Source organism: Clavelina lepadiformis, chromosome 1 (assembly GCF_947623445.1).
Source record: "Clavelina lepadiformis chromosome 1, kaClaLepa1.1, whole genome shotgun sequence".
Lineage (NCBI taxonomy): Eukaryota > Metazoa > Chordata > Ascidiacea > Aplousobranchia > Clavelinidae > Clavelina > Clavelina lepadiformis.
In genome coordinates, this window is record NC_135240.1 from 6576642 (window position 1) to 6604157 (window position 27516).

The 27516-nt window shown below is 37.1% G+C and overlaps 2 protein-coding genes across 4 annotated transcripts; both read right to left on the minus strand.

The window, feature by feature from the left end:
- Positions 1-3723: 3723 nt before the first annotated feature.
- LOC143452672 (inositol polyphosphate-4-phosphatase type I A-like) lies at positions 3724-18786 on the minus strand. 3 transcript variants are annotated; one of them, XM_076953728.1, is made up of 22 exons: positions 18738-18786; positions 17961-18059; positions 17684-17774; positions 16915-17093; positions 16737-16813; positions 16543-16627; positions 11388-11490; positions 11130-11247; positions 10732-10895; positions 10514-10622; positions 10104-10274; positions 9784-10018; positions 9226-9468; positions 8484-8586; positions 8176-8351; positions 7378-7524; positions 6489-6643; positions 6202-6268; positions 5656-5784; positions 5333-5551; positions 4531-4685; positions 3724-4353 (listed from the first exon to the last, which is right to left on the minus strand). In XM_076953728.1, exons 2-22 carry the CDS (start codon positions 17967-17969, stop codon positions 4221-4223), a joined length of 2868 nt encoding a protein of 955 aa, XP_076809843.1. In that variant the 5' UTR covers positions 17970-18059; positions 18738-18786; the 3' UTR covers positions 3724-4220. The 3 variants fall into 3 exon arrangements, with proteins under 3 accessions (XP_076809843.1, XP_076809856.1, XP_076809850.1); XM_076953741.1 differs by lacking the exons at positions 16543-16627; positions 16737-16813; positions 16915-17093; ... (1 more) ...; positions 17961-18059; positions 18738-18786 and adding an exon at positions 12862-13351; XM_076953735.1 differs by lacking the exons at positions 16543-16627; positions 16737-16813; positions 16915-17093; ... (1 more) ...; positions 17961-18059; positions 18738-18786 and adding an exon at positions 11804-12741.
- Positions 18787-25456: 6670 nt separating this feature from the next.
- On the minus strand, positions 25457-26825 carry LOC143465018 (fructose-bisphosphate aldolase C-like). The gene has a single exon (XM_076963135.1). It carries the CDS (start codon positions 26729-26731, stop codon positions 25643-25645), a length of 1089 nt encoding a protein of 362 aa, XP_076819250.1. The 5' UTR covers positions 26732-26825; the 3' UTR covers positions 25457-25642.
- Positions 26826-27516: the final 691 nt, after the last annotated feature.

Below are 27516 nucleotides of genomic sequence, written 5' to 3' on the forward strand. Positions count from 1 at the left end.
AAAAGCATTGGGAAGGATAGATACTCATTTTAATACAAAACTAATGAATTTAATATCGATTAAAGTTAAGAGGTAATTGCATGTTGTTAAAGATAGACGGTTAGATTAGAAGAATAGGTTTGCAAAAAGTTTGATTTGAGCTATTTAACGTTTCATTTAAGTTAGGTTTACACTAGAAGAAAAATTTGGGTTAGAATTAGGTTACTATGTCATATCATAATATTTAAGTTAGGTTAAGAAGCATAAAAAATAAGTTTGAATGTATGACTAGGCTTCAATCAATCAAGCAATCATTTTAATTTTAGTCAGAAGTGTGGCAGGGACAAAAAATCAATTTTGCCTTTTGTTTGCTCCCTCCGCAATTGACTGTTGCTTAGTCTGCAGTAGTTATACTGTTCAGCAGAGGTGGGCAGTACCGTGATACAGTATTGCCAAATTACTGTACTGTGGTACTTTTTCAGTACTGATACCTTTGATACATTTCAAAAATGTATCGAATTACTGGTACTTAATTCAAGAAAATTTAGTCGAACCCTGTACTCTGTCCTCTTTAAGCGATTATTACAAGATTTGGGAAGTATATATATTTTTTAAAACTTAATTTTAATGAAATCTTAATAACAATTTTTAGCGTTCGTTGTCCTTTTTTGATCTACAAATGTCTAATAAAGTCGCAAGGAGTGTTGAGGTTACTTATGTTTTTACCTAAAGTAATCTGTAACAGATAACAACGCAAAAAATGAATTTTCAGCAGGATCCCTTATACAAAAAGTACCGAATACCGGGACCGTCGGTATATTTTTTGCCAAGTACCCGTACCGTTACCGGTACCGGTACCGGTACCGGTACCGTTACCGACGGTACTTTCAAAGTAGGCTACCAACTGCCCACATCCGGTGGCCAGTTACAGTTAGCAAACGTTCCTTATAAATACCAAGCCTTGTCCGCCTGCGGTTTGCAAAAGCAGACATGAATAGCACAAGAGCTTCTTGCTTTGGGCTAGCTGCTTCAAATAAAACTGACTTACGGATAGGCATGGTTGTTCATGCAAAGCGAATAAAAACTTCTCTTATCCAGCAGATAGGCCCACACACCCTTTTCCCCCTCAGCTGATTGGTTGTCGTCGACTGGCATGACGCTGTGTAAACTTTGAGTTACGGGTCAGTAACCGTAAACGACGTCTTACAGAGGCTTACTTTACGCTTTATCACCAGTAAATATATTATTCAACTAACCTAGCGCCTGTCTCAATATAAAATACACGGTTGTTGCAACGTATCATTATGCCATTTTTGATGGAAGTTGTTACGGTGAGCAAACTTTGCCGACCAATCAGGAATAGCATTTCGGAACACGCCACCTTTCTTTTGTTAAAGCTAAAGCCGGTGTCATACCTTTCTCCTTTATCAGCTGATTAAGCAGGGAAGGAAAGCTTACACAACCACCGGCTATTAATAATTAATATTTAGTTATCTTGGAAGTCATTTATCTGACCCCAAATCTAAATCGGCCACAAAAGGACGTTCTTAGCATGATGCTATTGAATTTTCGGTTGTAGGATAATTCCATTAGGTCCTACGCTCAAAATAATATTGATCTGCAAACCGATATGGCCATTTTATCTGTTGATAAAACAACTAAAATGGTAAATCAGATAACACTAAGAGTCTTCATGAAATGCGATCAGTCGGTCACCTTCGACCAAGGTTATAGTAAGTGTTTGCTCTCAGATTATGGGCTACTGACACAACCCTAATGCCATCGTAATCTGGAGTCGCCACCTTCAGTTTGGAAGCATTGATCTTAAAGTTCTTGTCTAGGCTACTTCCACTGTAACTTACTTTATTTTTAATTGCTCAGTGAAAGCAGAATTTACGTAGATATATTTAAATGTGAAGGTTGGCTTGGTAGCGCAGCGGTTAGACCAGTGGTTCTCAAACTGGGGTCCGCGGTCCTTTTGGGGTCCGTGAGACAATTTTCTGGGACCGCAAAGCACCTTCCAAAAAAACGGCACTACTTGCCATCAAGCCAAAAGCTCGAAACCGGTTGAATGTGATTCACGATATTAGAGTTGCGTTGTCTAAAACGGAACCAAACATAGCTGAACTGGTTGCAAAGAAGTAGGTAGGCCTACACCCGCCACATTGATACCATAAAAACGTGTTGTTTTGTGTTGATTTTTTATGGGACCGTGAGGCATTTAAAAAATTGCTAGGTGATCGTTGCGTACTTTCTTTTAAAAAAGAGTGAGAACCACTGGGTTAGACAGACTGGTTAGTGAAAATACGTGTCGTGCCAAATCCTGAACCCTTGCCAAATATTGACCCCCTTTTGTGACGTAATGAATTTTTCGATTCAATACGCAATAAGCGCTATACATAAGTACAGTAGCCTACAGAACTTAGAGACTAAAGTAGGCCAACAACTGTCAGCTACAATATTTTGTTTGCCAGTATACATGCATTTGCAAAAGTAACGGTATCATACTATTCAGCCACTGAATAGACGCACATTTTCTGCTGAGTCAAATCCTTTATCAAACAATGAATTTATTATGTCACACTAGGGCTCAATATTTGGTAGGCGGTCACTATTTGGCACTACATCGGGTTCGATACTCAGTGGCGCTGCCCTTGTCACGTCCTTAGCAGAAATTTCGTTTTTACCCAGAAACTGATAATGCCGTTTTCCGGCAAAATGTATATTTCTGTTTAAAAATCTTACTGGTTGATCCAGATCTTACTGATCAATGATCATATTTGTGTAACGATTGAGTAGTGTGCGTAGTTGACCTATTAATCACACCGTCAGGTTAAGAATTGCAGTACGTGGTTGAATGTGAGTTCTTGAGCAATAGTTGATGAGTCTTAAAGGTCTTGAATACTTTTCACTCCCAGAAAGTCATTTTCAGTGCTGGTTTGCTATTGCCTCGTTACAGAGGAAGAATAAACTGCAACTTTGTAGGCTACATTATACTCATCAACTGAGACTCTGCGAATGACATCAACTGCAAAGCAACGAAAGGTGAAGACCTTCATCAAATGGCATCACAAATGCGGTGATTATTTACTCGGATTCAATTTCTGGTACAGTAGTTGTGGCGTATAATCTCTAATAAGGCAATGCAGTGCGCATGGACTAAGTTTGAAGAGTTGTCTGGATTTCTTACTTGGAAGGAAGGTGTCCTTGAAACTTAACGTGTACGCAACTTGCAGAAAAAGTGCAATGTTGTGTGGGAGTGAGACTTGTGCAATGGAATTTGAGCAGATGGTAGGGTTTTATAAAATAAGAATGACGCGGAAGATGAGTGGCTTATCTGTGAGGGAACATTGTTAAAATATATCACTGCGAGAGAGAATGCGAATTGAAGCAGCACGTGATGTTTTTCGAAAGACCGAGATGGATGTTCTGAAGAAGTGGACTGGGTGAGAAAGTGCTTGGATGTGAAACGTAATAGAGGAAAATTAAGAAAGAGATGGTTGTATGTAGTTGAGAGAGACATAATTGATTGTGGTTTGTCTCGAGACGATGCTAATGATGAGGCGAAATGGAGGAAGCTATCACGGGGAACTACCGGCCAACACCGCATGTACTGGGACCACAGCCGTTAAAACGATGCTATAGTGATGATAATCAAATTCTGGTAGGATGTTTGTTTGGGTTTGCAGCTGTCTGTCCCACATTTCTCTTGCGCCCTGACTGCTAGCTCTTAACTTTGAAAACTACTGGACACATTTAGTTTAATTACATAGATATTAGAAAATAGCCAAAACAGAAATATATACATATAAGTAATAAGTGGAACGGAATAAATCAATTTAGCACAAATACAAAGACGATGGCGACTGTGAGGACAAGTGCGTATGTGCATATCATGAAATATATTGCGCAAAAGTACAAATTAGCTAACTTTTAACGTTATAAACGCCAACGCACTAGCCAACTGATTTCTAAGTTAAATGACTTCTATGAAATGTATGATTGGAATTGAAGTTGTAAAGCAGATATAATCAAATTTCAAATCAGTTCGATATATACATTTAATAAGTAGTAACGTACACGCACCCTACTACCTACCACTTAATTAATGTACAACTACAGGCTATAACAAATAGTTTTTACAGGGATACTACAACAACGAACTCAACGGACAGAAACATACGAAAATGGACGCTAGTAGCGAACTGTCAGACAAAATCTCAAATTTCCAAACAGAATTGTCAACTTTCATTTTTCCCGTAAGTGCCATCAGGTGGTTTATATAACTTGGGAAAAGTCATCAGCTGGACGGACGTGAACGCGTATCTTCGATTGCCCGTGTTCTTGGCAGTATTTTCGCGGCGCGTTCCTTGGCTGTCCGCAAAAACACAAATACGCAACATTCTAACTATAGATTTCAACCTGATCAGTAACTGTCTTAGCATAACCTATTGAATTTTATCAAACCACAATACCTTACATACGCAATAACAGCATAATTTCAAACTAAACGTTAAAAAGGTTCCAATGCCGGCCAGTTTTCATACTAACCTCCTCATGCAGGCCAAAGCTTGCGGGAATACCTTGCTTTCCATTCCGTGTTCACTAACCAGAACGCGTGCTTGTTCAAGCGTAACCGACATCGCTGTCCTGTCCTTGGCACTTTTGCAACTGGTCACTCGCACGCCATTCATACGGCGACAAATCTAAACAAGGTTTAAGTTTGAAGTCAACCTAATTGCCATTGCATGTGCTAAACTTAAAAGTTCAAAGAGCTTTCGACCTGAAAGCTTCCTATGATTTGAAACCTACTGAGAACTGTTGATAAAGTTTAACAAGTATTTAAAATGTAGCAAATTGCATTAAAACAGTTGATACGCAACCAAAGTGCTAAACCAGCATCATAAAGAGCATCATTCAGCCATTAAGCACCTATTGGCAGTTCGGAGATCCCAGGGGACCAAAGAATGCGTGTTAACTGTATTAATTTTATCGGTGGTTTGTTCTATCCACTTTCAAAATTTATAAAGTCCCTTTAAAGTTTTATGGACTGTGAAAAGTGGTTGTGTTGAATATTTATGCAGTATTTGGCGTAGCGACGAGGCGACCTGGCTGTGCCCTAGTTTTGGGGTCTGGACTTAAATCTGCGTTGACGAAAACTTGCCACAATTTACTTCCAATTCACACGTGAAGATTATAACCAAATGAATGCGAACCATAATTATCTATTACACTGAAGCATTTTGTCAAGCCTAGTCGGACTGACTACAAGATTTGAGCTGGTTAAAGACGAAGCTAGCAAAGAAGTTAAAGATTGAAATCGCAGCAGTGCCTGCGGGTAGAAATTACTCACCTCCGCCGAGAGTTGTAGAATTTCCACGTTTTTATTTTTCTTGCTCTTCACGCTGACGCTCAGAGAATTAAGCAAATCCATCAGTGGGCGCTGTTCACTGAATTGGGGAAATGGTGATGATGATTTTCTTCGATCTTGAGAAGGCCTCGAAATTTCATTTAGAAATGAATTTGCATTTCGAAGCTTTTCAGAAATGCTGGATGGACAATTGTCGCGGACCTAATTGAAAATTTGACACAAATTCGTTCACTTTGAATAATTTTGAGTAAAAGAAATCACTGCTTATACAAGCTCTAATCATATAATCTGAAGTCAGTTCATACTAGATCATAGTATTGCAATGTCCTGGATAAAGCTTCCAGGTTGAGATAGTCCTGCAAAGCGGTTGTCCCAAATTTTTCTGCCAAAGTTTGTTCCTCATTGATCCCGACATTGTAAATAACAGGATGGATCTGAAAAAATAAAGAGAGCATGGCCATGTGCCGCACCATATACATTTCGCACTGTTGTTAATGGTGTGAATAATGACACTTGGTACAATATCTCAACTATGCTTTGTAAGTTCATACCAGCAAGCCTCAATGAATATTTGAAACTGGATGAAGAATATCTATATCAAGATTATTTTACTACAGGAAAGATGACAGCAAAAAAATTAGGATTTCTTAATAACTCCGTCATTTTCAAATAGTTGCGATAGTTCAAGAACTGGTATTGGGTAAAATTTCCAAAAAGTTTTATTAGGAGTTCATTATGGAGTATGGAATGATTCCGTCATTGGGGTTAGGGTAAGGATTCACATATGTTTAAGCTATCTGAAACAGATGGATCGCGCCAAGACTCAAGACTGCACACTGAGTAAAATATACCTTAATAAGTCTGCCACTCTGTAAATTGGAAGGCAACTTGGCAAAAGAATCATCGTCAAATTGCAAACTGTGATGACAAAGTCAAATATAAAATATTAAACTAGGATAAAAACTATGGTACCATTTGTAAATGCATACACTGAGGTAAAAAATCTTGTTTGATTAAAAAGCACATGAAGTTAGATATTGGTACAGTGATAGTTTTAGTTTCAAGAATATTTTTCAAGAGTATTCACATGGATTACGTGAGATTACTTTTTTCTTCCCCCCTATTTGAGTTAACTTACCTCACTGTTAATGCATCAATACTGCCATGCAGCGTGGGTAGGTAAAATTCATTTGGGACATTTCCACTCGACAGGTTGATTCTGGAAGGCTGTTTCGAGGCCCGCACACATTTGAAAGTGACGTTTAACAAATCCATGACTCCAACTGTGTAGTCCTGTGAAAATATGCGAATACCTTGTTAATTGGAGCAAAAAATAGGAATGAAATTTAGTGCAAAATATGATGACGTTATTATTATTATTTGATGATGATTACGTGACATGTTTGCAAAATATGATTTATTCACAGTGAATAACTCAACATACTTACATAAAGAACAGCACAAACCAAACAAATCATAAATTCCCATCAAACCTTTAATATTGTGATTTCTATGAAACTTTTAGACATAACCGTCACAGATTAAAAAATTCTGTTGGACCAATTAAAGTCTAATATGACTGGTGTCGTTTCTTAGCCATGAAATTGCCCTAAAAATGTGTTCCAAAGTTTCATGACGCGTACTTAAAATGGCTGTGAATAATGACCAAATTTGGAATTTTACCCAAAAATTCTTTGGAGGGCCAGTACAGAGGCTCGAGATCATTGATTTTGCACGCATTTCACCAAGTTACAGCCTAACAAAGCTTAACCCATAATTTTAAGGCTAATTTTCACCAAACCAAACCAGCTAATTTTCAGGAAGCTACATGCAGGATTTTCCAAGTATTCCCTCGTTTACTAATTTAACTACATAATAAAAAAAAACAAAGAAATCATCAATTTTTAAAGGTTTCACGGCTCAATAAGTTAATTTTGAAGAATTAACAAATGTAGAATCGTAATAAAAGTTTCCAGCAATAATAACTCATAAGTTTCCAGCAATGATTGTAAAATGCAAGCACACACCTGTAGCATCCCTAACTCATTGCCGTAAGTGCTGAGTAATGATTCAACCTGCAGAAAAATGCCGACCTCAGCAAACTGGTGCAGCTTGAGATCATCATCTACTGATGAGGCTATTAAGGTCGACACGCCACCAACGCACATGCCCAGCTGAAAGCACAACAAATTTGTCGGTCACTGGTCATCATTAAAGCAATCATACATATGCCGCTATTTGTTATACTGATTATACAAAGATATATGGGCTACAGAGTTATACGAATTCATAGATTTAATTACGTTGAAACCCAACACTTCTCCTGTAGTGCGAATAGTTGCAGCAAAGGAATCAAATACAATATATTTATCTTAATCACGCTCATTATTTTGAAAGAAAATCTTTATAAGAAACTGCAGAAGCCTCTTTCCAGAAAACAAAGAAAACTCAAGTACTTGGTCAATTCAAAGTTAATATAGTGCTGTTTATTAATTACACTTCGCACAATTCGTTTGTTGCACTGATTTTGAACACAACATAAAAAATATCGTTTGAACATGTATAAAAGTTTGCAATTAACTCAAAGTCTGTTGTTTTCTTGACTGAAAATAGCTTATTTGGTCTATGTAGAGAGAGCTTTTGTTTAAATTAAATCAATATTTTGATAAATTAAGAAACATTCGAAGAAATTTTTAAAGCGATGTAAAATTTCTGATAGAACTTAAGAAACTAAAGAGCCAAGGTACAAGAAGCTTCAATCCATACTCTCATGAGTGAGAGTGTGTAATGCTTTCACATACCAGTTGGAGCAGAAATAGACTTACTGCTTGTGAAAAGACGGCATTTCTTCTGTATGTGAGATCAGGATCTGATCTCAAGTCATCACTAGTCAGGTTTTGAAAGGTCAAAGCTAGCAAACTTTCACTGGATATTTTGTCGACCAACTCCTGTAGTGACGCTAGATCCTGCTTCGCTTTGCTGAATTCATTATCACTTGACACTGAAAAAAAACAACTCTTCTTTGTAAATTCATGAATTATGTTAATCTTAATCTGATTCTACACAATACCCACACTATTTCGGTATTTTGTGTCGCTTTAATCAAAAAGAGATCAAGCACAGATATACTCACCTTCGCCCCTTAAGAAATTTTCTTCCAGGTTCGGAGTGATAATGCCGTGCACCGACTTCACCACATCAGCCAGAGTGGACTTGGTGCACAGATTAATTTCCTCCTAAAGGCAAAGGGAAAATTTTTAAGGTTGATTTGCTACCGTACTTGAAATTGATAAGTATGAAACAGGAATCAAAATGGACAACTGAAAGCCTTTCAATCTGGGACCAATCAGGCTCCAAAGGCAATAAGAGACACAAGGAGCATCATTTTCAACAAATTTTGAGCAGAAACTACTTATCCAAGGCATCAGAATATTTAACCTCGGGCTGAGGAAAATCTTTACTTCACTTAATTCTACAAGAAGCAACACACTCTATGATATCCTTTACGCAATTACCATTAATGATAATTGTAATCAATGTTCCCTCTAAGCTGCGCGCGTGCGCAAATGCGCACTGCTGACACGGTCTCCGCGCACAGAAAATCTGTGCTGCGCACAAGAAAAAAATCCAACCTGAATTAAAAATAAAATAAAGGCATAATAATGGCCACAGTGCGCACGTGGCACGTCTGATGTTGCTCACAGTGGTCCAAGGGACCGCTCAGGGAGTTATTGTGTTTGCTCAAACTCGTGAAAAATTAGAGGGAACGTTGATTGTAATAATGATAATTCAAACAAAATTGATTAGCGATTAGCACAACAAGAGTTGTTTTCGGACAGGTGTACGAAGGCAAAAATTCCATTCATAAACCTCACCCATAATGATTCCACGGATGATTCACTTTCGGCAAAACTTTTCAACCTCTGAAATGAAACTTGGCTTTCTTCACCACCTCCTGAGACGCTTGGTCCTGCGCCTTGAAGGTCTTGAGTATGAGTTGGTGGGTTTTTACGAACGTAATCATCAAACATTGACCTACTGACTGGCCGGGCTGCTGCAAGGACGGTGACTGCTGTCGTAATCGCGACACTGTCAGTGAACGTTGTCAGCTCACAAACCTATGCATAGTAAGTTAGAAAATAAACAGTTTAAGAATTTTTATAAGGGTTCTAAAACAATAGCAGTACAGATCAATGTAATAATATGGTGACGGAAATAATTCTATTTAATCACAGAAAAGAGATCAACCATCAGACGAAAACACTGTGGCTGGGGAACATATGTTGTTATCAGATATAGCATACTAATATTACAGAATAAAGTAAATATGAAAGTAAACGATATATCGGTAAATACATATGTGCTCTAAAACAAATGCAAATGGTGTATACAATGCATAAACTATGTTGAAAGAAATTATGAGTATGGAATACCTTTTGACTAAGAGCAACAAGTGCTTCATGCGATGAAGTAACATTATCAGTGGAATAAACGTCGTCATCTTTTGAATCGGAAAGTGGTTTTGAAATCAGAGTCTTCAGTTTTTCAATTTGATACCTCACTTGGCCTTGAAGACATTTGATTTGGGTGATAAGTTTAGTGTTGTCATTTGTCGAAATTCCGCGTTGCAAACAATGGGCAATGGGGTGGATTGGTAAACCCTTTTTGCTACATGGTAGAAAAAAGTTTGCGGTATTACGACTAACCCAAAAAGAAGTATCATATTTCCCAAATTTTGCTGAAGTTTATGAACCTTTTTGCATTGTCATCTGTACGTGCAAGCAGAGCAAGTAAACCACCTTGTTTGTAGTGTAAAGAATGTGTAGTGGCTGCACCAACGGTTACCACATCATACTCTGACCACGACTTTCTACCGGAAACTGGGAAAGAGCTAATTTGAGGGGGAGGACCATTTGATTCTGACCTGCACAAATTTCTAAATTGAGAGTTAATTGTCCAATCAGTAAAAAAAATTATCATGGCCAAGTTAAATACAGTTAACATGAGGCATAAGAGCAAAAGTTAAGAAACATAACATAAACACATTATAGTCACAACAACACAAACACTTCACGGAAACCAGAGTATGGTAAAGTTTGGTTTCAACATATCTCTGTGGGTAACCTGAGCTTAAATAACGACGTATGATTTTAAAGCTCTTACTCAGCTGAATCATCCTCTTTTGCTACTCGCATTCTTTGCAGGTGCAGGTTGGTGGGAACAAAATTTAACTCATCTGCCGTTTTATCAGCACTCTTCTTGAAATATGGAGCTGGAATACAAGTAAAATAATAAGAAAACAGAAAAGAAATCTTGTAGTTGGAAAGAGGCGGCTCAACCCATGGTAATACGCATGCACAGGTGTTTAAAGATCTACTTACGATGGTAACGCTGCAGAAGGTGAGTTAAACTTGATTCGTAGCGTTCAATGTACTTTCTATGGATTGCAAGTTGTCGTTGACGAACTGCATCCCAGTGACCGGTCAGCTTCCCAATGGATTCAAGTGCAGAGATTCTCTTTGACTCTTGGTCAATACAAATTTGCCTGTGAGTAATAGAAAGTGTGTCCTCAACAAACAATTAGGTGATACCTGCTGCCACTTCGTTGAATTTGACTGTGTCTATGTTCTTACTCTTAATAAATATTTGAGATTACTGCCTTATTAGTAGCTAAAGTACCGTGATGATATGAAAATGTAGTGTGTAGATATGAAAATTACTCGCATAATTTGAGATACGAGACCCTAAAATTTAAAATCTCTTTTACACGAAAACTTACAGGAATATGATGGGGACATGATAAGTAAGGCAGCTCTCCAACATTAGCTCCTGCACACTGACATGTCCACTTCTTGTTAACGGAAAGCGATATGTTCTTGATACTATGGCATTATACACTGAAAAATTGGAAAGATTGCACAACTAATGCTTTCGAGATGAACAAGATTCATTAATTGTTTTCAAAGATCTACAAATTCTATTGCTGTGCAACTTGTTTTCTTTGGCTGAGTTAGTTAACGCAATACAGCTTATTTACTTGTTTGAAGTAATGCACTTGTGTTGTACGTGCCAAATTGCTTGTTTCGTTCATTCTGGGGTTTCACACTTTCCAAAAGAGACGCAGCAACGGGAACAATGGTCTGCATGAAAACAAACCAATAAATAATTTTGCTCTAAAATTACAGCCTAACACCCATCATAATTAATCCTAATGTGCAATCCTATTGTTCTGTTTTCCGGCCAGTCAATCACTATGCCACTGCAATAATTAACTTCATTTCAGTTAAATTTAAACTTGAAATAAACAGGTAAAAAATCACTGCCAACAACAGAAATGTTATATACAATAAATATAAGATAAAATGCAGGCAAGGAAAGTCAAATCCAGCGGTACACCAAATAACAGAGTTGTATATCTTTGATGAATCAGACGCTTGATTGAAGGAAGCTTACATAAAAAGTTGATTGCATGGTATTAGGCAACATTGCATTGCAGTCTGATGATGGTGAACGTGAAAGAGTTTTAAACCGAATGTCATCATTAATGCTCGAATCGTTTTCCATTATCTAACACTTTTTGACCATAGGTTTCTCTTTTTCTCTGTCAGTCTTACAAAGTTCACCTTATTTTTAATAAATTGTGAAGAAACTTAGTCTACCAGAATGGCAAAACCCAAACTCATCCACAGCATAAATTTCTTTGACTGAATCTCTCTGGTCTATAATTTAATAACTTCAAGGATTCTTAAATTCACTGCATTCATATTATTCCTTTCATCTAACTCAACTTACTTCATAACATGGTGTGATATTTATCTGACATGAGTGCCCTTTGTAATCACATAAAATATGAAAATTAAGTTTCTTGTAAAACTTCAGTACACAACAGCGTGGTAAATTGCCTAAGCCACTATCGTATTTACAACTTTCTGCTGCTTTCGAACCAAGCAGGAAGTATTACTTGATAATAAAGTAATAAAGCGGTGCCTAGCGATATAGAGTTATAGACATAGGGCGAAACATAAATAGATCGTGAAAGCTCACGTTTATTTTGGGCTTCCTTGCAATTAATATCTTCTCCAGCTTAACAATGCAAAAACAAACATAATCTATGCTAGGAATTATGACGTATTTGCATATTCTGCGTTCGAAGGTTATACTTAATTCTAACAGACATGTAGCTCACTCTACATACAATAGCTGATAGGTCACCACTTATACGCTACAGAATCATGTATAAATCTAACCTGCATATATGCACAGTCTACATAAGTGAAACTACCACACATTAGTTTGATAAAACCTAAAAATAAAGCAGTTATTTACTTAATGTTAAAAGCTATTTAATGCTATTTACATATTACATGGTGGCAACCAACTTATAAAATTATACTTCCAAATGTTTTCCAGACTAAGTTAATAGTAAAAATGATGATATGTTAGTGCTGAACAATTCACAATGGCCGTTACAATGATAAAATTTCTGTGAGACGGTACAGTTTCACCCACACCTTCGACAGTCCATTTGCATTTACATCTGCTCTCAATTCATCTGACCTTTCCACCAGATAGTTGTTAGTGGAAGATTTCTTTTTGGTTTTAGACGGCATTGCAGTAAAAACAACTGGTACAGTCTCCCCTAAAAATTTTTTTCAGTTCTGATTGTTCTGCTGTAGTGATCCCTACCGGGTTTTATACACAAAAAAGTGCAATTTAGACCCTTAATATAGGTTTAAAGTCCACAGCCTACTGGTATGACAATTACCAGCCTTTGTGTAAATATATTTAAAACAAACAAGTTAATCAAATAAACCTAAACCTCTCTTTCTAAACGGGATGAGATTAATAATATTAAGCATATTACTATTATGTATCTGAGCCTGTGCATTAAACATGACTCTTTGCAACTGATAACCGCTTAAAATAAATCAAGTGACCATTTCACTGTAACATGTAGGTCACGCAGTCTGTTGTTCAAGATAGATAGGTTTGAAGAATGGGGATGCAAAAAGTTGATTTCCGCTATTTAAGGTTTGATTGGAGCTAGATCTAGTTTAGAAGATAGATTTAAATTATAATGTTATAAAATTTAAATTAGGTTGACAATAAACAGTGAAAATAGCTTTGAACGCAGCCTTTTTCCGGCGAAATCGTGACAGCATGAAATCAAACCTAATGTCTAGTACGCTGCACAATTAGCAATCACCGTCTCCAGTCTTGATGAACGTGCAACTGTTATTTTTTGTTGTTTAATGAGCACACAGCACGTTTGACAGTCACGGACGAAAATGCAGCCATCTGCAAATGACGCGACACATGATTGTGTGACAAGTTACCATAGTATCAAGTTATATCATCACATAGGCTGGGTTACCGTGCGAATCGATTGTCCAAAAACAAGAATTCAGGCAGTTAAGGAAACACGTTCGTTGGAAATACAACACAATTACTTCAAAGAAAGAAAGCGTTTTATTAACGAGCAAGTACGTCACTATGAGGTAATGGTTCTTGAAATTGACAAAAAGCGATGAAAGATTCACTGATTACCAGATACAAAACAGTATACGTGACGTTTGAATTAAAAAGAAAATTCAGTAAACAGAAGGTTTTTTGTCTAGAAACAACCTGCAGTCTGCTTTTAACTTAACGGGAGATAATCTGGAAACAAGAAAAATGCGCGCATCTTCTGTGAATGAAACTGTTATTATCATAATCATCGCACATTCTAAGTTAACTAAAAGTGTCTGGCGCACAAGCATAAATTGCATCCGGTTCTAAAAAAACGACTGCTTCACAATACAATTTCCGAACAAGTGGTCAACTAACTCGTTGTTTGAAAAATACCAGGAAAAATAGCCAAGAAGCTGAAAGCAGATGGTGTTCTACTTAACTTGCTATCTCACTTGTGAACGACAACAATTCGAAAATAAAATCTTGATCAAAACGAACTATCTCTACAAATTAAAAACTCAGTTTCTCTATATCTATCGCAGTGACTATGACTACACATAAGTATGACATGAAATGATTAAACTAACCACATAAACGTTTGCCCTCGCTGATTGTGACGTTACTAATCTGAGTAGGCGGCATTTTCCTAATTGTTGTGAAAGCTCTGACGCAATGAATCATTTCAGACGGTTATTCTAAGTAATTTTAAGGTTTCTTATGAAAAAACATCCGAAATAAGAGCAGACATCGCAACAAAACTAAAATCCTTTTACGCTCGATTATAAATTAGATTAGAACCAAATTAAGTTGAAAACAAACAAAGCAGGGTAGACAGGTTAAAATTGCCGTGGGCTGAAAATAGCAAAGATGATTTCATAGGCTAGTATTTGACTAATCAAATCAATACTTATTTTCTTAAATATGGAATTGCATTCTTCAGCATAAGGAAATAAAATCGGCTTTCCAGTGTGTCTACGTATCCACTGTCTGTATTACTTTATGACTAGGTTGTATTCCATATCTGTAACACTTTCTGCTACTCCCGATTAACGGTAATAATCGTCATAAACTATTTGCTAACATGGCTGCTTCATCAGTTAACTCATGTTTTGTCTCACAGTTCTACGCACCACACAACCACTACGGGTTCAATCGGGTTGTATCAAGTACTTGTACTTCAATTGCGGTTCTACTGACGCATTATTACAACTCTATAAATCGTGAACCTGCTTACGCCGTCCCACACAATTGCTTACTTTTGGGTAGAATCTGCAGCGAGAATTTCTCAAAAACAACAAAGTACTTATACGTGCGACTTAAAATGTAGATCGCTTCCATTTAGTCCGAAAGCATTACAACCAGTTTCTTTCTGGGTGTCAAGGACAGGAAATTTGAATGTCTGTGAAACTCTCATTACGTCAAATTTTTGATTACGGCCAGGAAAAGAAGTCACGTCATATCATACCGCAGACTGACGAGTATCATACAAGTCATAAGTGCGTTGGTGAGTTATTTCAAGTTATATGACGCAAGTCTTCAGCTATATGCCCCTATAGTAGAGTGACAATTGGGAACTTCGTTGTATTGCAACTTGTAACGGAAAGATATTTACTGTGCGATTGATAACCGTGTTGTGAGAAGCGGGTGGGCTGTCTTTGCTTAATTTAAAAGAAGTGAATAACAATGCCGCACTTGATACTCAAACCCCCTACAAACTGCCTACAAACGAAGCGATTTAAAAGTGAAAACTGTCTACGAAGGCAAATGAGGGAAGCTATGACCAGATGACAAGGTAATGTAACAAAGACAACGGGTTGACGGATTTTTGTGGGCGCCAAACGCAAACAAAACTTTTTACGCGTGACCTGGTGGTGCTTGCCGGATTATGTTTGACGAGCTATTTCGAGTGGACGCTCTTCAAGAACTAAACGTTGCAGAATCACTTCAAACATAAGCAGCTGTATTTGTAACTCGAATTCACCGTGTCACTCACGCCGGCAATTCGGTAGATTCTTGTTAATACTCTGTATTTTTGAGGCATCGGGATTTGTAACGAGTAATGGGAGGTAATTCTAGGCAGCAATCATGAAGGTTATTTACTAGGCTACATGGTCTGGTGCCAAGCAAATTATGTTAGGACAACTTTTCACTATACGTTTAAAACTAGGACTCAATTTGCGCAGAGTTGTAGACATTTACTGATCAAGATGCAGCAGGGCGGTTTAGTCTGTCGAGTTTGTTCTGTACAACTCTCATGGAGTAAAACAGTCGACTAACACCCCGGCCTGTCAGAAGTGCAGTGGCATAAAAGTTTTTTGTAACTTTCAATATGACTGTTGATCCCAAAATACACCAAAGCGGCGAGCCATTGGTCTCCTCAGGCTCTTTCCACGTGGAATGGCAATGAGTATCAATGTTAGCAGTTTAAATTAATTTATTTTACTTTTTACGCGGCTTTTTATGTAATAACCTACTGAAGCTGTGATCCAGTGACGCCATCTCGTGAACAAAACCAAACAAACATTTTTACCACTAGTCCTAGGAATAACCATAACAAATGAATAAGAGAATGTCATTATCTGACAAATATACTTGATGATCTTAAACACTAGACTACATTGTTCGGAAACGTATGAACATCACTTGATCAGTTTCATAAAAGAGAATATTCGTAAATTATGCTTACCACTGACGAATTACACATAAAAATCAACATTGGCAAGGTTAGGACTTCAAATTACCTTTCCTGACGCATTCTTCTTGTTACGAATGACTTTCTGTTCAATGACAAGAATGTGAAGGCGTCCGGCATATTCACCATTCTTTCTGCACACAGAGAAATTCACTCCGAAAAATATATAAACTTTCTTGCAATTAAACTACAAAAGTGCTTGACGAGGAAGATGGGAAATAAACAAAAACTAAATTCGCTTACTGAAGGTCAAAAGTGAATTCTTCTTTGTGTTTTACCAGGTCACCAACAAAACAAATGCAAGAGCCCAGTTCATCAACCTGTGTGCAATAAATGAAAGCCTTGAACTAATCAATCTGATTTCTCAGCATATTTTATGCAGGTAATGAAAATAAACAACATGAAAATCACTGGAACATACATTGTCGGTGTGTGGGTTTTTGATCCGGTAGACAATGAAATGTAGTTTGGACATTTCCTCAATTTTATCATTTGAATAGAAGTTAATAGTTTGAAGATAATTTGGTTGCGACGTGTTCTCAACCACGTCAGTTTGTGAATGTTGAGTCCAAAACCCATGATTAGGAGATGTGTATCGCACTGCGAAAAGGAATTAATCTAATCAATTATTCAAGGACTTATTAATGAGCAGTTACCCATTAGTTACACGGTGAGTAAAACCAAACAGAAATATTAAATATTGGCCATTTTTGCTATTCTCACGAGTCAAAAACTTGCAGCCAAGTTTGAGTTAAAACCTTTACTTAAATATTAAGAGAATAAAACATTGAAATTTCAACCTTTTTAGTAGACATTAAAAAACAGTGAAATCTTTGTGCATATTTTCTAAATTCCAAATAAGCAAAAAGCAAGTTGATTTCTATTATATACGTGAATGAACTGACAACTTTAAGCATGATTTCTTTTGCAGATCAGAAACATTGATGAAGAGCAATGAGTGAAGTTGGTAAAGTCAGATTTGCAACAATGAATCTGTTATTTGTATTCTCGTAAAAGCAATATTTTTTTGATTTGGCACATACCACACGGTGCTTCTGACTTAACAATTATTCACGTCAACATTCAGGAACTTTTCCAGTCAAGAAAATGCAGTTTTTAATGGCCTGCTTTTATTTATATTATGCACTACATTACACAATGTCTGGAAAAAGTAAACAAGATAAATATACCACTTATCATTGTTGATTGTCCAGTTTTGGCATCTTGGCAAACTAAATCTGAACATCTTAGTGAGAGTTCCAATGCAGTAGCAGTAATTATCTGCAAAGCAATTGTCTGCAATGTAAGTAGCTCTATCACCGAATTCAAATACTGTATATCGTTGCTATCATTTGGTTACTAAAGTTGTTAAATAACTACCATTTCAAATAAAACTGAAATTACAGAACTAAAACCGTTTAATTACGTTACATTTGGAGAATATTAATGGATACTGAGAAGTAATACCTTGGCCATTGTCTTGACAAAATTTGAGACTTATTTAAAAAAGATCAACAAAGATTCCTCTGATTGCACACAAGTGGACACAAATTAAAGTAGCTCAACCTGAATTAAACGATTGAGTGTTAGCGTTAGTAAAATGAGTGTAAAGTCCGACACCGGCTAATGCTAAGTTAGCAAACTAAAATTACGCAAACTACGTGCGTTCCAAAGCGTACAAACATTTCAAAATGGCTTCAAATTGATGAACAACAACATTAACTATGAAAAATTTTATGCTGCTTGGCCAATGAATTGTCCAACAGCCACATCAAAAATATAACTCAAACTGATATAAAGAAATTTCTGTTTTACTTAAGATTGCTTGTAAACTTGATTCAAAATATGTTTATCCTAGAAGTACATTGCTATGTTACATGACTCGAAAAAGTGTTAAGATGCCAGTATCCAATATAATGAAGTCTAAATCACAAGTAATTAATCCATCAACTATTGTAGAGAATTATTAAAAGATGAAGTGCAGCTGCAAAATGCCTCAGAATGGATCAGATATCATAGCTTTGCTATGAACACTGAAACACGGATTGAAACTAGATAGTAATTAGATTGGGAATATATATGGGTTCAACTGGATAAATAATAATTATAATCAATACACTAACCTAAACTACCACCATATGTACTGGTTCTATAGCAAAGACAGGAAACACTAAATCACGTAATCAAAAATTTGATGAGGCAGCAAGTCTATGCAACCGAGCAAAGAAAATATTTCAGCCATACTTGTGCCTGTAGCCGCCGTGCTTCTTTTTGTAGGTCTTGGTACTTTTGCTTTAAATGGGTGTAACTGGCGTCCTTCAATGCTTTTATCCAAGCGCTGGCTTCTGCTTGACCACTGGCAAGAAAGTAAACTGTCTCTTCAGCACCTTCAAATTCTAAAATCAATGCATTGATTTTATTAAAACTAAAACCAGTAATCTCCAGAAGCCATACTTCATAAACAACTAACATGCTGGTATGTATAGACACATATAGATTTTGTTTTTGGGAATTAAGCAAATATTTGGACCTCTTTACCTTACCTCTTTAGTTTTCATTTGTGTTGGAAAATGCTTACTATAACATAACCAATGCAATGACATGTAATAATTGACATTGTAAGATGTTCTGTCATTGTCGACAAGATATATCGGTAATAGTCAATATGTCCATATAATATCCTTATAGGCTGACTAGGTGAATTAAGTACAGCAGTAATTTACTGCTGGTGTTGTTCCTGAACTTACCCAATACAAAACTATATTCTTCTTCTGGCCGCACAGTAAACTTTTCCAGGACAAAAACCCCAAATGGTTCTGAGGACTAAATAATAAAGAAATAAACAAAAATCCATTTTAAAAACAGTATTTACGCAAGCATAGCACAACTTAGGGACGTTCGAGACACAATATTCGGATTCGCACAAACCCGAATATCATGGAGGTTGACGCGAATGAATCCCAAATCATGTTTGTATCAGCATCAAACCATAAAATTTCATACAAATCTTGCTTGTAACACGACATAGGTACATTATCAAAAAAATAATGTTGAAATTGGCAATAAAGAGAGCAAAATCATTAGGTAAATAACCTTCATTGTAAGAAATTTGCAATTTAGCCAGGAAACCAGATCATCACTTTTCATCAAAGTCAATCAAGTTATAAGTAATACTATAGTGGTGTTTTCAGCAAATCTCGGGTTTGGGTTTGTATCTACCCATCCCTGATACAATTACTTAAACACAAATGAAAATTTGTAAGCATCACAATAAAATTAATAATGTCTGTACCTTTGTTTTTCCTTTCATATAAAATAAAAGGTTTCCAATCAAACGAAACCACCTTTCTGTTAGAACTGCAATAAAAATTTACAGTTTTACATTTGCAGTTAGAATGCATATACATAGCAATAAAGAATAAACAATTGATCTACCGTCTGTTTTATTCCAAAGTTTCCCTTCTTTTTCACGGAGACTTAAAAGACCTTCTTTAATGCAATGAGCTTGCGATGAAAGTGCAAACTGCTTCAGTTCCAATGCATTAAATCTCATTTTGTTAACAGAAACAGTCTCTATCACAGACACTTGCCGCTATTGTTTGAGCACAAATTTTTGACATCTTCATGGTAGATATAGATATATATACGATAAGAATCAGATCGATGAAATGATCAAAATCAAATTAAGCAATGAAATAATAATGAAGTCTAGTTTTGTCTTATGTTACTACTATACAACCTGACAACTGATTTGCAGAGAAGGGTAGGCCTAAGGTTAACATAATTGACTTATGCACCAATTTTCTGGTACAGGATTGCCGTTTTTCCCTAGGCTATATTCTATATTATAAGTACTACGCTGGGGTGGTGCAAATTTTGACATTTCATTTATTAGCACATTTATCTAGAGCATACAAAGCAAACTTTCCAGTAGGGCATTGCGTCTGAGCATTTTTGCACACTGCACTTGTCATTTTAGGTTGTTTGGTACACTCAAGATCTTGCTGAAAACGACTATACTCTGCATTCTGGGCAGTATATGGTACGGTTAGATAGTAGCAAAGTAAAGCTGTACAGTGTACAGCTACCAACACAGCCAATAGGAAGTTGGCTTGGCTCTGTTTCTGTGTGCATGGGAACAGCTGATCTTATTGTTCGTCAACATCAGTAAAGACAGAAAGAAATACCGATATATAGAGAGCCTAGAATTAAAATGGGTGAGGCTGCATCAATCATGTTGACATGGTTTAAACTTGAAAGCAAAAGTGACGCAAATTCAGGCTTAGGCTGGTACAAAATCCCACCATGCATGAGCTGACAAATCTGTTCATTGTATTTTTGCAATTCCACATAAAGGCTTTTATGACCAAATCATCAGAAGTTAAGAGATACCAGAAAAATATGACGTCATAATCGCTTTTATCTGTTATGTTAATTTTGAAAAGTGGCAACCAAATGCAGAAAAGGAACCTTCATAACCTTCTCAAAGATCAGTTTACACTAGATTTTTAAATATTTGAAGAACTCAGAAACACTTTCACTTTCAACAATTTGCATTTTGCTGCTACAAGTATAGCTTCGGCCTATGATATAATTTTTCTGTAGGTACTGTATTTTTCTGTATATACACATAGGTGAAAGTACTGCGGTACTTTTTCAGTGCTGATACCGGTACCATCGGTACTTTTTCCTTTTGAAAAAAAAAGTACCGAATTACTTATTTCAAGAAATTTCAGTGGGTCCTGGTACTCGGTACTTTTCACGAGGTAATTTCAAACTTTTAACAAGTATGTTTGTATTGTTTATTTTTCGCCATTAACTGTGCGGAGCGAAAGTAACGATGCTAACCGTTGTGGTTATAGCAAAATAAAACACATGCTCACATGTTTTCGAATAAACATGTTAATTAATCCTCAATACTAATTTTAGAAACTATTGATCTTTTTGAATCTAGAAATGTCAACTTGTCAAGTAAAATTGCAAGCGATTAACGTCACATATGTTTGACCTGGAGTAACCTTTACCGAAGGCTAAAGCGGCAAACATTACATTTGCAGCAGCATCTTTTACACAAGAAGTACCGGTACCGACAAAGTACCTAACTACTTTTTAGAAATAGTACCGAATACCGGCACCGTTGGTACATTTTTTGCCAAGTACTGGTACCGACTGCCCATCACCTCTGTACGTACGCAAAGGCCTATACCGATACTTTAACAACTTTCATCCAAGGCGTTCACTTCCATGAACGTTAAGCTTTGACCATACGGATAATTTAGTAATTTTGTTGAAAAAAATATTGTAAAAATTATCGACACTAATGATGTGTACTGATGAGATGTTATATAAGCATAACACAGCAGTAGGCTAACAATCTAAGAAAAAACGGGCTACTGATTTCACTATAACCCTTGGTTGTTGGGACTGATTTTATTTTGTGGTTGCTGTACGTTTTGGTTCATTAGCAACGACTAAGCATTTTATCTAGTTCAGGTTCAGCCTACCCATGTCTACGTAGGTTATTCGTTACCATATTTGCACACCAAAAACAAAAACAAAACACCATGAAAAACTGAAAAAACATCCCCTGGATTTTGGATGTACACAACAGTCATGAGATGTCTAAAAATCGATATCAGCAAAATGATGAAACAGCGCACAAATAAAAAACAATGAAGAAGCAAAGGGGATTGACAGTCAAAATAAAGTGTAAACTTGGTATGTGATATTTGAGTTAATTTGAAGAAAGATTTTATCTGATGTCCTTGTGTGGTAACATTTTTAAATTGGTTCAGTTGTAAATATTATGTTTAAAATTTGATTTTATGATTTATTTTCAATTCAAAAGTATCAGGTAAGTATGTTTGTATATTTCACATGGTTGCTATTCCAGAGGAACCCGCTTACCCATAAGTCATCCATTACATTCCGTATTTTTAAGAAGCTTTACGTCAGAGCTTTTTATGACGTGGTTTTTAGTTTTTTAAGTTCGAGCACTCATTTAAGCTACAACTGTGCGTTTGTTACAGAGTTTCATGATTTATCAAAACATAAACATGTTTTTAGACAAAATGTCACCAAGCATAAGCAGAATTTTAAATTGAAAAACAACTAATTTAGAGTTTATAGTCTACGGCTATAGGTTAAATTACGGTTATCAAACGCCAATGTTTGCAACTAAATGATGTTAGTAATTAAAAAAAATTCGTTTAGTTATGATTCAAATAATACAACTCTATGAAAGCTGACGACTGGGCAGAGCGAAGCCAGTTATTGCAGCAGTTATTGGTTGGTGGCCGTGCTGACGCTAATAACTTCTTTAATTTCTCTTATTGGTCCTTAATGCACGTTTTTTCCCTAGAGGCCTTGTCACATTTGCCTGTCCAATTTGTGGAAATTATTGTCAATAACTACTAATACGTTTGCGACCACCTGCGTCAGCACAACTGTTTCGTCCCCCACATTAAAGACGAAAAATAAAATGAAGGAATGAATGAGCTTGACGTTGCGTTCTTAGCTAATCGAACTCGGCAACCAAAAATAACAAACTTTACATAACTTTCCACAAATAGAACTTTGCTTATATTATACAAATACTAAAAGGTTAATGCAAAGATCAATTTTTGTGTTGCATTTCGGAGTAACTTACAGTTAATTAGAAATTTAACCAGCTCACTGTTAACGTTTCAGGTGACATTTGATCTTGACCGCAATGAGTGATGCGCAACCTAACACGATCCGATTCTGTAACTGATACTTATTGCTTAAGAACAAATTTGATTAGTGCAAATTTTCCTGGAATGTGCGGCTTCTCGTGTTTGCTTACACAGGGCTCAAGACTGATATATGTACGGCTCAAGTAAAATATGTGGAATTCAGTTCGGGAGAAATGCATTATTACGATGTAACGATCGGCTTTACACCGTGCCGTACACATACAAACATCACCATCAAGACAGGTTGCGAAGACGATTTTTTTCGACTAAGTTTTGCAGCAAATATCTGGTCTTCGTGCAAAAATTTTCGTTTTTTTTCTTCACGTGTCTGAGCGTTTTATAAGAAGCCACAGTACAAAGTCGAACTTCAGTTTTCAAACTTTAATCGTGGCTTGACAGGGGAATGAAAAGAAAAAGGATTAAATTTTTTAATTTACGGGAATGGGCCGTGTTATTTTTTTTTAAATTGTTAAATTTACAAGTTTTCTGAATCAATGCAGATTAATTTTGTGAAATTTTAATAGACAGCATAGTCTCATTCGTAACAGGACAGTAGGCCTACATACAAAGGTTATTACACGTAAGTATTATTATTGCAAGTAAAACTGCCAGGTATGAATAGATAAACTTTTAAATAGACAAAAACATTTCACGAGGTTTCTTTCTATAAAATTCTTCACAAAATTCAAGTTTTGATTAGGCTTAATAACAAACTAAACTTGTTTCTTGTCTCCATCGTATAGGTATATTTATTCTAGTTATTTATTTAAAAAAAGATTCAAATTTAAACTGACTGAATGACCATCCAGAGCGAATCTCTTCTTTGCGTTGATTCATCCTGGGAAGTCAAAGGCAACTTCCAAACATTGAAAAGCTTCAAATACCCAACTTCCGGTGAGTGATTAGTCATTTAGTACCATAGGGTTTCGTATTTTCCTGTCTATATTGCATCGTTGGTGGTAATGCTTTTGCATAAGATATGCTTTAATATATTTTGTATTCCTATAAACAGGTAAGTAATCATTTATAAACTTATAAACGATTAACCATAGCTCGTGCCGTAAACTATATACAGTATTATAATCACACCATAAAAGGCCTATATAATTTGAAGTCGCGGAGTTGTTTATTTTGCTGAAAATTTACTTACAACTAAAATGTAGTAAAGCATTTGTTTACGCTAACAAAATGATTTCCAAGAAATATGGCACATTATAAAAATAAACAAATTCATTCATTTTAAATTTATGGCGCTTGATTGGAAGCGTTGAAATCTCTAATTAACAAATGGTTACAATAAAAGCAATTAGCGCGCACGTAACATGCATTAATCGCACTTAAAGTATAACTGTAATTATTCCAATCAACTGGTAGACCTAATTTTTTTTCTTTTAAATGATTTAGACACAAAATTTTATTGACCTATGTGTATAATTTATAAAATAGCCATGTCACGAAAAAATTCCGCTTTTCGGCCCAGTTATTGACATTTTCCGTCTTAAAACAAATTTCATACGCATTCCAAAATATCAAATACGGCGTTTATTTACAATACTTTTTGTCTGCCGTAGTTATTACGCAAGTCAAACAACGAGAAATGTTTATTCGAAGCACTTTACCAGTCTCTTAATGACATTGGGCTAACGGTTGTTGTGGCTAACTTAATTTAATGGCCTTTCGACAATGACGAGCGTAGTCAGGGCTTTGGCTTGGTAGTCATAGCGGGAGGGCAACTCGAAAAGTCTCGGCCGTACACCAATATGTCCACCGTTATGGTTTCTTGCTTAAACCTCTCAAGAATTTCAAACGACACACAATGGCGTTATAGAGACTGTATGTGCTTCCGGTACACTGGCCCGGAAGCGGTCATGTAGCTCATTAGTGTTCAGTTATTATGTCTAAATTGGCGGATCTCTCAAACCTATAATATAACACGCTGCGGGAACTTGTGATTAATCGGTTCGCCTCCAGCTAACTTCGTCTTGTACTGTTGCGGTATCAGCTACCAAACTAGAAATCGTGTTTGCAGTGCTGTAATATGCTTTGGGCCGCCTGAACCCCTCGTTTGTACTATTTATACAACATTACCTCGTGTGCATGGACGTGCAACTGACGAAAATTGCTCAGCGGATTAAAACCGAGCGCACAAGATTGGCTAAGAGGTCAAAAAAATTAATATGGCTTAAAGCGTGGACTAGCTTTGCGGTCGACTTCCGGTTAAATAGCTATTTTAAGCTCGGCATAGAATAATGCAGGTACTGTTTTATACGTTCATGCTATGAAAGTTGAAACACGTAGAGATTAAGAAAACCGATAACAGTTGTGTGATACTATTTAGTACAGCTATACATGAGCAGTAGCAGGCCACAATACTTGCACAGGTTAAATAAGCACGCATACGTAATTTAAGCACATGACGCTACGACACATCTTCTAATACTGATGGTTGGCAACGTGAAGGGATTGGTTGTCTGCGGACCCCGAGCCTTCCATGGACGTGTTGTATTTTCCTTGCGCGGCAAGACGATTCATCTTAGCACGATGGAGCAATACCTTCTGCGCAGCTGCTACGTTGCCAGCCTTGCCTTGCCAAGCTTTCAACACCGACGCTTGCAAGGCTCGACCGTACGAGAACGTAAGAGCCCACGGCCGAAGTACGTCCGCTGCGTTAATGGCATTCAAGTGCTGGGTGGCCGAGGTCTCTGACTGACCTCCAGAAAGAAAAGTGACCCCTGGCATGGCCGGCGGTACGGTGCGACGTAAAGCGGTCAGGGTTGCCATGGCAACTTGTTCCGGGGTGTACTTCGTAGGGCAGTCGTGTCCGGCAGTGACCATGTTCGGTTTGAGCAGGGTGCCTTCTAGGTACACGTGATGATCACTTAGGGCCTTGTAACAAGCGGCAACGACCTTTTCTGTCACTTCCTGGCACTTTTCCAAGGTGTGGTTACCGTCCGGCAAAATTTCCGGCTCCACAATAGGAACGATACCGTTCATCTGGCAGATACTGGCGTAACGAGCCAGCACGTTCGCATTTTCGTCGATAGCGAGCTGAGACGGGGTGCTGTCGGTGATTTTCAGCACGCATCTCCACTTGGCAAAGTCACATCCATCCGCCTTGTACTGGGCGCAGCGCTCGCCCAGCCCGTCCAGGCCTTGCGTAGTTGTTTCGTCCTTGGTTCCCATCAACTTCACAACACCTTTGTCGACTTTAATGCCAACAGCTATGCCTCTTTCTTTAAGGAAGTCACGTAGAAGCTTTCCGCTGTCATCTTTTTGGTAGAGGGTCTCGTGGTAGAGAATAACACCCCCGATCGAATCCTTCACGGATTGATCGCATGACATTAGCAAGCTTCTGTACTGCCTGCGGTTTTCCTCAACGTTTTCAACTCCGATTGTATCGAATCTCTTTCCAATGGTACCGGACGACTCGTCAGCTGCAAGAATACCTCTTCCATCGCGTACAATTCTCTTCGCGATTTCTGTAAGCTCTTTCTTCTGGGCGTCGCTGAGATGTACTGACATGCTTAGGCTATGATCTACCTTTCTACACAAAACTAACAAATCTCTGAAACAAATTTCAACAAAACACACAGTTAGTTCCGCAGCTTATTATTTCAATTCAATTCCTTTTCACTTGGGAATTGGTTACAAGCGCTTTTATGACTTAATAATGTGCGCTTGTTACTTAACAAAGCAAATGTGCGCAAACTCATTCAATGCTGTAGTGCAGCAGCTGAACTCTTCCAGTGTAAATTAAATCACGTAGATTTGTAGAAGTTTCATTGCTTTAGAATTTATTTGCTCCGTACGAGTAACAAGTCCCCACACGTCTAAACTAAACAACATTTAGCATTCTTTTCACTATGTCCACTGCCATCATCGTATATAGGAGTTGTGAAGTCTGATATTACAGCTAGCCACTATCGCCTAATAGCGTTCCTGAGTCTCAAAATCCAGTCTTTATATCTAAGATTTCCACTTTGCTGTCAACAACTGTAAATACCTGAGTAAGAAGTCTTAGAAATGACCGCCACAAGTGTTGTGACGACCTTCAAATTCTATAAACTGAACAGCCTTTCTTGGCCTGTTATCTGTACTAGCTTGTCAACAAACGCAAATCGATAAGGCTTTCCTCGGTCATCGCAAACATGTCGGTACAGCAGGGTAGGAATCGATAGTTTTTAACTGCTGAATCCCACGAAGCTTCGCTCGTTATAAACACGCGTGAAAGTTTCAGGAAATACTGCCTTACTCTGTTATTCAATACAGGAGCGTACGTGATTCGCAGATGATACGCAGTAGATACG

Excerpts from the sequence above, each read along its gene's own strand:
- LOC143452672 (XM_076953728.1), bottom strand. Across the intron at positions 11,491-16,542 it reads AGAAGAATGCGTCAGGAAAG|ACCATTGTTCCCGTTGCTGC; the intron begins GTAATTTGAAGT and ends GTTTTCATGCAG. Across the intron at positions 11,248-11,387 it reads AAGTGCATTACTTCAAACAA|TGTATAATGCCATAGTATCA; the intron begins GTAAATAAGCTG and ends CCAATTTTTCAG.
- LOC143465018 (XM_076963135.1), bottom strand. The coding sequence starts at position 26,731 with ATGTCAGTACATCTCAGCGACGCCCAGAAGAAAGAGCTTACAGAAATC.